Below are 10694 nucleotides of genomic sequence, written 5' to 3'. Positions count from 1 at the left end.
GAGTCCAACGGTGTGCAGGTTATTGGGGGTTAAGGGGATAGGGCGGACGGGTGGGAATAGTTGGGTGCTCTTTCAGAAGGTCGGTGTAGACTCAATGGGCCGAAAGGCCTCCTTCTGCACTGTAGGGATTCTATTGTTCTGTTGTGAAATAATTCTTCAGGCACATTTGGGATAGAATTTCACATAGACTCGGGAAGGCAAAGCCTATGTAATCTTTAGCAAAGGTTTGGATGTTATATAAAATGAGAGAGGAGGTGGGAAGTTGTAGAGCCCTTCAAGCTGCATGAATTACATGAATTCAGATGGAGTGAATGGCCTTTGACTTCAAAAGGCGAAGGACTGGATTGGATTTTACGTGCCTCTACTGGTTGCGTTTTCAGCCCTCAGTCCTGCCCTCAGTCTCGTCCTCGGTCCCATCCTCGGCCCCATTCTCTGTCCCAGCCTTACTCTCGTCCTCGGTCCCACCTTCAACTCCACCCTCAACTCCTTTAGCCCGTCAGTGTTATGACTGCGGAGCAGGTTTCTTCCAGTCATGTCCGACTCTCCTTCCAGCACGAGGGGAAGTGCCCCCTATCCCCCGCCCCTTGCAAAGCGCTGTGCTCCGCGAGAGGACAGGCGAGAGAAGCTGGGATTGTTCCCACTGGGCCAGCGAAGGCGAGAAAGGGAGATTTAATGCAAATTTTATGACGGGATTTGATAGCGCAAATGATGAGAACCCTATTCCTCTGGCAGGAAGTTCAGTAAGCGGTGGATACAGATTCAAAATATTTGGCTAAAGAACCAGGCGAGAGATTTTCTCAGCAAATCTCTGAAAATACATTGGAAGCAAATTGAGCTGCATCTTTCAGAAGAAAATTAGATAAATGCCGGAACAGACAAAACTTGCAGAGCTTTGTGGAAAGAGAAGGGGAGTTGGACCAATTGGATTGCTCGTTCAAAGAGCTAGCATAGGCACGGTGGGCCGAATGGCCTCCTGTAATGTACAACTAGTGGAATTCCAGTTGAACTATTCTTTGATGTGTTGGGCAGGCTGGGTCGATGTGGACTGCGTTTGATGCAGTGTAGCGAGAGACAGACTTCCAACACTTGATGAGATGCAACACGATTTTATTTAACATCTAAACTATCATACATGTTCAACTGTGAGTTGACACTATGTTGACTTGACTGGAGACCTGATGCTAGCCTGACCAGACTAACTGACTACCACATGGTGTTTGTACTGGCTGCTGCTCACGAGCTCTGACTGTCTCAGAGGCTGGGTCCCGAGAGAGCGGGAAAACTGGTGCCCTCTGGCTTTATAGTGGTCGTGTCCTGTCTGGTGATTGGCTGCTCTGTTCTGTGTGTTCATTGGTCATCCTGTGTGTCAATCACTGCCTGTCTGCACTCCATCATATACATAGATGTATATTATGACATTCTTGGCTGTCTCTCTTGTCCTATCACTTTTTGATAGCTAACAGAGTTTATTCTGCTGCAGTATAAAGTTGAAGATTGTGCTTGGATCAAAAACTCGGCGAAGAAGGAAACCTTTTCATCACAGTCCAGTTAGTAATTAATTCCGCAATCCCTTTTGAAGTCAGGTGACAGAAAGCATTTCAGAAAGGATTGTTATGCCCGACAGTTATTAGATTTCTGCACACTCGCTGCTCTCTTGGGTGGTCACGAGATATCAGGGAGGGCACTTGAATAATCCTTGCTCAGTCAGTAAAATAAAGCTACAGTCCCCCAGACATTTCCGTGAGTACATACCAGACTTTTAAAAAACATAAATTTAGAGTACCCAATTATCTTTTTCCAATTAAGAGGAAATTTAGGGCGGCCAATTCACCTACGCTGCACATCTTTTGGGTTGTGGGGGTGAGACCCACGCAGACATGGGGAGAATGTGCACACAGAGAGTGGCCCTGGATTGAACCCGGGTCCTTGATGCCATGAGGCAACAGTGCTAGCCACTGCACCACCATGCTGCCCCTCTTGGATCAGATCCCGGACAAGCCCTTTAATGTTGGGGTGGCACAGTGGTTAGCACTACTGCCTCACAACACTAGGGACCCGGGCTCGATCGCAGCCTCGGGTGACTGTGTGTAGTTTGCACATTTCCCTTGTCTGCGTGGGTTTCCTCCGGGTGCTCCGGTTTCCTCCCACAGTCCAAAGATGTGCTGGTTAGGTGGATTAGCCGCATTGAATTGCCCTTAAGGGTGGGGTTGCAGGAATATGGCGGGGGATTGGGCCAAGGTAGGATGGTCTTTCGAAGGGTCGGTGCAGACTCAATGGGCCGAATGGCCTTCTTCTGCACTGTCAGGATTCTATGATTCCATGAAATGCAAGTTGTTGTTTTGGAAATATTCCGCTCTGTGCACAGTGTGCTCTTCGCTGTTTGCAATGCATGTTCTGCTTTGTTGTCACTTCATCAGGTCAGTACCTCATTTTCAGGTTGTCTTGGCGTTGGTCCCAAAATGCAGTTCTGATCTCACTGAACCATCTGGCTTGTTGGTGATGAAGGAATGAAGGCTTTACCGAGCCATGACCATACGAACATGTGAATTGGGAACAGGTGGAGGCCACTCGGCCCCTCGAGTCTTCTCCGCCATTTCATAAGATCAAGGCTAATCAGATTACAACCTCAACCCCACATACCAGCCTACCCCCAATAACCTTTCACCCTTGTTGATCAAGAATCTATCCAGCTGTGCCTGAAAACTATTCAAAGATTCTGCTCCCACTGTCTTTCGAGGAAGGGAGTTCCAGAGGGTCACCACTTTCTGAGAGAGAAATTCCTCCTCATCTCCGTCTTAAATGGGCGACCCTTATTTTTAAACAGTTACCCCTAGTTCTAGATTCTCCAACAAGAGGAAACATCCTCCCCATATTCACCCTGTCAACGCCCCTCAGGATCTTAAAGATTTCAATCAAGTTGTCTCTTACTCTTCTGAACTTGAGTGGATACAAACTTAATCTCTCCAACGTTTCCTCATAAGAAAACCCACCCATTCCTGGTATTAGTCTAGTAAACCTTGATGGATCTTAGAATTCCTAAAGTACAGGAGGAGGCCATTTGGCCCATTGAGTCTGCACCGATGCTCTGAAAAAGCACCCTACCCAGGCCCAGAGCGGTATCCCTGTAACTTGCACATTATTTGACCGTGGGAGGAAACCAGAGCACCCGGAGAAAAGAGACAGATAGACAGACACTCAAGGCAAGAATTGATCCCTGGCCCTTGGTGCTGTGATGCAGCAGTGCTAACCACTGTGCCACTGTGATGCCCCTTCTCTGCAACGCAGTTACCGACGGGATTCTCCGATCGCTGACGGCGAAATCGCACTTGGAGATCGGGAGCGGCGCCGTTCTTCCGATGCTTCACCCCCAAAAACGGCGTGCTGAAGGAGTAGGCCCCACGCCGTCGAGACGGCCTCAGGACGGCACCTGAGGCCCTCTCCCGATGCTCCGCCCCCAATGGGGGGGGGGGGGGTGGGGTGCGTGTCCCCTCACTTTTCAGGGACCTGATGAGGCGGCTGCAATCTGTGTCCAGCGCCGCCATAGTCGGCGGGGGGGGGGGGGGGGGGGGGGGGGGGAACGTTCCACTGGCAGGGTTGCGAGGGGGGTTACAGGGGGACAGTTTTTGGCAGGCCGGCCAACGCCATGTTGTACGGCGGATCCGCCGCAGGCCGTCGCCATGCGCGTGCGCGATAATAGACCCAGCAATACAGCATCCGTATCAGCAGGTAAAGTCAGGGGCTTTATGGAGCGCAGCAGCTAGCCCCCCACCGCAAAATTGGAGAATCCAGTCCTACATCTTTACTTAAATAAGGAGACTAATACTGTACACAATGTACAGATTTTACATTTGAGTGTACATTCTGCTGCGGCTGATGGCCTTACTGATGCTCAGTTTGAACTGCAAAGACTGTTCTTAGCCCATCTTACTCAGTACATCGTTAGTGCTGCAAGACTCGATGGAGGGTATCTTCAGTTTGAAAAAGGCCTATACAACGTTTGTGCAGTGGTTCCTCCTACTAATGCTGTCATTGGCAGATGCATCTGCAAACGGTAAATTGATAATCGTGTGTTAGTTCTCTCAGTAACTACTCCAGACATTGCGCAGTGGCTATATCATTCAGGACTGAACCAGTTTGATCAGCAGTGTTACTAACAAGCGCCTCTTGGACTTGAAACCTCCCAAAAAAAAGAACAATCTGCCCTTGCTATCTTCAGTCCATGTTGACTATGGAGCGATACTGATTTAACATCTTAGAAAGGTATTATTCAGCAAGAGGCTTCTTTGTTTATGTTTGACAGCCACTGAATGGCAAGTTGTCTTTTTAAACCCCACTGCTTAACATTATTCAATTGTTCGTACAACATTTAAAACTGTTCGTAACTGACCATTGTTAATAATTATCGGTGTACTGTTTATTTGGCAGTCGATTCAAATTCATCGGTAGCAACAGGCGGTGTGTGAACTTTTCCCTCCGTTGCCCTTTTACTCTTCATGCTGTGGACAATAATCTTGCTTTTTCTCTACAATGTTCACTGGGGTCTACGGGGACTTTTCAAGACTAAAGTGTACTGCCAGTCCAATTGCCAGGATGAGTGGGCCTGAAAGGAAGGCCAGGCCACGACGAATGATCAGTTGTTTTGTGGTCAAGATTTCTCCAACCGTGATGACTCCAGCGTTCACAATGGAAGTCTCTTCTGTCACCCGGTCATTGGTTAACCGTTGTTCCAAATCACAAACATTGGGCAGCAAAACCATTGCATTGGGCTCTGTGTCCTCCTCTGTGAAGGAAAGTCACATTGAAAAGTTGTAAGTACATGATGGTACCAGGGATTCAATACTTTACACGAGGACTGGTGATCAGGCCAATGATCTCCTCCATGACCATCAACCATTGGCAAAACCACATGATCTACACACAGGAGATCGATCATGTCAAAAGCATGGTGATCAATCGGAGCTCTTGAACTCCTAGCTTTACATCATTTCAATGCAGAGGTTCACTACTGACTGAATACAGAAGGTTGACTATGTAGTCCTGACAAGGTTTAAAGGATCACCTCAACATATCACTTCACAGTAGTTTAACCTGGACATTGTCCTTTCTTTTCTTTTTGAATTTCTACCTACTGTTCAGAACCCTCCACAACCCAACTCAAAGTTGAGCTACTAGTTGGCTGCCAGCTGAGAACCATTATCACAAAACCAAAGCATCACACAGTCAGCAATCCGACAAAAGGTTGGAAAAAGACCAATGACCATATCATTGATAGATTTGACCATCAATGACCACAGGCCAATCTGAGTTTGCTTTATTCATTGAAGAGATGTCAATGTCATTGTCTCGACCAGCATTCATTGCCCATCCCTAATTGCCCTCGAGAAGGTGGTGATGAGCTGCCTTCTTGAACCCTGCAGTCCATATGGTGTAGGTACACCCACAGTGCTGTTAGGGAGGGAGTTCCAGGATTTTAATCCTGCGACAGTGAAGGAACGGACGATATTTCTCCAGGTTGGGGTGTGGAGTGACTTGGAGGGGAACCTCCAGGTGGTGGTGTTCCCATGTTCCTACTGCCCTTGTCCTCTGGATAGTCGTGGTCATAGATTCGAAAGGTGCTATCTAAGGAGACTTGTTGAGTTCCTGCAGTGCATCTCGTAGATGGCACACACTCTGCTACCATTTGTGGTGGTGGAGGGATTGAATGTCTGTGGAAAGGGCAACAATCAAGCGGGGCTGCTTTGTCCTGGATGACGTGGAGCTTTTGGAGTGTTGTTGGAGCTGCACACATCCAGGCAAATGGAGAGTATTCAATCACACACCTGGCAACAGAACTATCCCTAGCTGTCCTGAGAAATACTGGTGGGCCATCTAGTTGCACCCATGCTGTCCTTGTAAAGATGGTGTTCGCTGGAGAATTCTGGAATACTGAGCGGAATTCTCCATTTTTTTGGTAAGCGTGGTGGTGGGCCGTTCTGGTGGCCACATCCCCGCTGGCCAAAACGACGAGAAATCGCGCACGATTCTCCGCTGGCAGCCTCATTAATTATGCATCAGCGAGTATCTCTCTGAATCGCCTGGCGGGCTGAGAGTTGATTAATTTAGTCGCTGCTAGCTAGGGGTTCGTATTTAAAACACCGGTCCAGCCTAAACATCACTCTCTCCAGCCCACAAGACCTTGGAGGATGTCCAAAACTCAGAGGCAAAACGCCAGCTGCCTCAGGAAGGAGTGTGTACCCTACTCCAGCCACCATGCCCGCAAGGCCTTGATTTGAGGAGTCTCAGTGCAGAGGCTCGTCCTCTACCCAAGGGAAGGGTCCAGGAAGCATAGAAACCTCATCTCTCTGGCCTGGGAGGCCGTGGTCCAGGAGGTCAGCATGACTGGCATCCGCGCAACAAGAATTGAGCAGTGCAGGAAGAAGATGAATTATCTCATCTGTTTCATCAAGGTAAGTTCTCTCCCAGCTCCCTCCCTACCAAACTCTCATAATTGCATCATGTACTAAACAACTTTCCTAACGGATCTCACACATCCATTACGGACGTTCATTCTCTTATGGGCATTTCCATCTCTTCTCCCACTTTGCTCAGTTCCATACTCTGGTCCTTCTGGGGGGGATCACCTCTTTGCATAGCCAGACCGAAGAGCACAGCAAACTGTGATTGTAGAACCATAAAATCCCGACAGTGCGGAAGGAGGCCATTCGGCCCATCCAGTCTGCTCCAACACACTGAAATGAGCACCCTACCTAGGCCCACCTCAGCTTACCCCCTTAACCACACCTAGCCTGCACAGCCCTGGACACTAAGGCGCAATGTATCATGGCCTAACCTGCACATATTTGGATTGTGGGAGGAAACCAGAGCACCCGGAGGAAATTCCGCAGACAGAGGGAGAACCTGCAAACTCCGCACACACACAGTCACCCAAGGCCGCGATCGAACTCAGGTCCTTGGTGCTGTGAGGAAGCAGCGCTAAGCACTGTCGGACAATGCAGGAAAACACAAACAGCCTCTTCCCTCTCTCATATGTCTTATAAGTTGCCGATGCCTTCAGTGACCTCCAGCAAGGTTTGGACTTTAAACTAAGAGGATTAATGAGAGGATGACTGGCTCCGTTGTAGCAGATTTCCAGAACATTTTTGACAGGGAGAACTTTGCGTAGCACAATTTACGTTGACAGATTAACTAAGTTATAACTTTGAATGATTTCATAAAAATGGTCCAAATCTTCCAGTCTGTGGATCATCAGAGACTGGACTTGTGGCCAAAGATGTGTGTCAGGATCTTGCAGAAACCCTGACATACTGACCTTTGTGGAAATTGCCGGGAAGCTTCAACTTCCAATGGGAAATCCCATTGCTACTTGGGCCTCTACTCGAATATCTTTGACTCAGAGTTAGAGTTGGAGACTTAGTTCAGTTCAAGTGTACTTACCTGGATAGTTTCCCAAGAAAATGTTACACAGATTAAAACCTCGTCCTAGAGTAACTCCAGAACTGATTCCCATCCCGCCCACAAATACACACACTGACACCCCCCCCCCCCCCCCCGACATGGGGAGGCAGTGGTAATGTCTCTGGACCAGTAACCCAGCCACAAAGGGTGATGCTCTGGGGCCCAGGTTCAAATCCCACCAGGTGAAATTTGAATCAATAAAAAATCTGGAATTAAAAATCTAATGATGACCATTGTCGATTGTCATAAAAACCCATCTGGTTCACTAATGTCCTTTCCTTACCTGGTCCGGCCTACACGCGAATCCAGACCCACAGCAATGTGGCTGACTCTTACAAAATGGCCTCAGGGTTGGACAATAAATGCCGTCCCAGCCAGCGACACCCACCTCCCATGAACACATTTTTTTTTAAATGGCAACCCCCGACTTGACTAGCAACCTGACTACCCTTCTGAGCTCGCAACTACACAATCCATCCAATCACCCTTAGACTACACCCCCCCCCCCCCCCAAATCACCCTGGTTCCTTTCCGCAATCAACCAACTAAACCCTCGGTCAGATTGCCAATCTGATTACACTCTGCCCCACCCACTCATCCACCTCACCCACTGGCCTGTCTCCCCATCCTACCCAATTGCAAACTCACCCACTTGAGAACCTTACCAGCCCACCCACTGTTGTGTTTACATAGATTTACATAGAATTTACAGTGCAGAAGGAGGCCATTCGGCCCATCGAGCCCGCACCGGCTCTTGGAAAGAGCACTCTACCCAAGGTCAACACCTCCACCCTATCCCCATAACTCAGTAACCCCAACCAACACTAAGGGCAATTTGGGCACTAAGGGCAATTTATCATGGCCAATCCACCTAATCCGCACATCTTTGGACTGTGGGAGGAAACCAGAGCACCCGGAGGAAACCCACGCACACATGGGGAGGATGTGCTGACTCCGCACAGACAGCGACCCAAGCAGGAATTGAACCTGGGACCCTGGAGCTGTGAAGCGATTGTGCTATCCACAATGCTACCGTGCTATATGTTATGCTGCTTCGTGTAGCATAAGCTGCTTCCTTGATGTATGCTTTGACAAAGGATGCTCCAGACTATGAAATGAGTCCAACGTGTTTATTGAACTATTAGCACAGTTCTTAAATGAGTTTGACTCTCTGCTAATCTAGCTGCAGTAACCCAGTCAATCTTTACCAGCATGCTCTAAGCCACGTGCTGGGTGTGATGATGTTGATCAACCCTGATGTACTCTCCAGATGACTTTCTGTGGAAAGAGGCAGAGCATGTTTGCCCTGTCCTTTTATATGGGTCGTGTAGTGCCCCCTTGTGGTAATGCCACCTCTGGGTGTCCTGATTACTCATTGGTTGTGTCCTGTTGTAATGACCCATTGGCTGCATGTCATGACATCTCTGGTGCTCCCTCTAGTGGTTACACAGTTGTAGTTTATTTACATTAACCCCTAGTGTATATACAGAGATGTATATCACCACACCCACCTAACCACCCTACCCACCTACCCCCTTGTCCATTTGTTCATTCATTTACAGTGAACGTTTGAACTTCTTACATGTTAACAGCTCTTTTTACCTGTTGCAATATCCTTGCTTTGGCCACCAGGGGTGCTGCTTGTGATGTCCATTTTATCTCTCACCATACCCGCATTAACCTGGGCCTTTCAATAAAGGACAAAATCATCATGAAAGATGAAGCAAGAGAACAGCACCCTCAGCCCTCTCTGGAGATCTGGCATTTCAAGTCTTCCTTCATGAGATCGCCCAGTGATATATTGAGTAGAATTCCAAGGTATGGTGGGAGGGAAGAATTTTGTTGGGAAATGACCATTCAGACCAGTCTGAGGACCAACGTTACAGCTGAGGTCTGTTCAAAAGCAAGTCACTGAGGTGAACAAGGATTATGAGGGTCAGATCTTACCCGAAAAGGAAAATTGATTGGGACTCCCCTCTTTGAGGCTGTTAGCAGAAGTCAGGAAAATTCACATGCTGTCCCACCCGTCTTGGGGGGGGGGGGGGGGGGGGGGGGAAGTGCCGGTAAAGATGGGATCTTCATTGCCGGGGGGAGGGGGGGGGGGGGGCTGGAGTCAGGCCGGCCGATCTGGGGAAAAGTTTGGAGGCAGTCACAGGGGCTGGCAAGTGCAGAACCCAGCTGTTTGAAGGTCAATCTTGGTGCTGTGGGACCCTGTCCCAGTTGAAATGAAAACACAATGGCCCTCCAGCCCTCACCAGCCTCGCCCTCCAAATATTCCCAATGCCACACTAATGCAACATCATGTCCACATCCATCCCTATGGTCCCTCATGCCCTTACACCAAATCCTGCCCTTCCACCCAACCCCCATGGGCCCTCGAGACCCCATGCCAGGTTCCGCCCTTCCACCCATCCCTCCATGACCCCCCCCCCCCCATGCCAAGTTCTGCCTTTCTGTGCCCCAGATTTACAGCTGTTTGATTAACAGCTCAGGTCCCCTGATCTCTCTGTCAATTTCACAATGTTTATTGACACAGTGAAGTGATTTCAAGAGCTTGCGATTTTTGTGATTGATACTTTAAAGGGTCTGGATGAGCAACATTTTTAATTGCTGGTACTGAAATGGCTTACTTTTCAAAATAAGAGAAAGTTATGAATGAATGACTTTTCATAAAAGCTTATTTTTACACCTACCCTCTATACACTACAGCTTTCATTGATTGTAGACAATGTATAGTAGGCCAATGGGCATGGAGTAGCCATAGCTAGGCATAAGAAGCATGATCGGACATAGGAGGTGGGTAGAATGCAGAGTTTGGCATAGGGGGCAGGAGGAGGACCTTTTGAACTTATCTTTTAAAAGCTCCCCTCATGCGAAGAGGATTCAGGTCTCCTCTGAGGGACTATAAACATTACGTTTCACAAGATGGTCCAACATCATGAAAACTGCGGCGGAGTAGAACGTGCCAATCGTAGGCGCAGGGGGGCACTGAAGTGTGGCATCAACAGAAGGGACCAAATTTTCATTAATTTTAATTCATAGTACTTTTCTCTTATTTAAAAGTTTATCGGTTCTTCCCTTCTCAAAAGGGGGCCATTGTGAACTCTTAAAGTTGATGCCAGATTGGGAATTTACATCAAAGAATTTACATTTTCATCATGGGCGGCAAAATAACCAAGGGACTCTCTACCCCCTCCTGGTGGCCAGATGAGGAATGATGTTGGGGGATTTACTAATCG

The 10694-nt window shown here is 48.3% G+C and overlaps 1 protein-coding gene across 5 annotated transcripts in view; it reads right to left on the bottom strand.

Annotated features, from left to right (window-relative positions):
- Nucleotides 1-4263: 4263 nt before the first annotated feature.
- Nucleotides 4264-10694, bottom strand: part of LOC119975072 (multidrug and toxin extrusion protein 1-like) — a 68569-nt gene continuing 62138 nt past the window's right edge. For 4 of the 5 annotated variants that reach the window (XM_038814572.1, XM_038814574.1, XM_038814575.1 and 1 more), the window contains exons 17-18: nucleotides 9058-9142; nucleotides 4264-4780 (exon numbers count right to left, since the gene is read on the bottom strand). In XM_038814572.1, coding sequence (XP_038670500.1) covers nucleotides 4542-4780; nucleotides 9058-9142 — 324 coding nt within the window. In that variant the 3' untranslated portion in view covers nucleotides 4264-4541. The remainder of the gene's footprint in view (nucleotides 4781-9057; nucleotides 9143-10694) is intronic. The other variant, XM_038814576.1, reaches the window with a different exon arrangement.

The sequence above is a fragment of the Scyliorhinus canicula genome, chromosome 12 (assembly GCF_902713615.1).
Source record: "Scyliorhinus canicula chromosome 12, sScyCan1.1, whole genome shotgun sequence".
In the NCBI taxonomy this organism is placed as follows: Eukaryota; Metazoa; Chordata; class Chondrichthyes; order Carcharhiniformes; family Scyliorhinidae; genus Scyliorhinus; species Scyliorhinus canicula.
The sequence above is the reverse complement of the archived record's forward strand: the minus strand, read 5'-3'. Positions and strand labels throughout refer to the sequence as shown.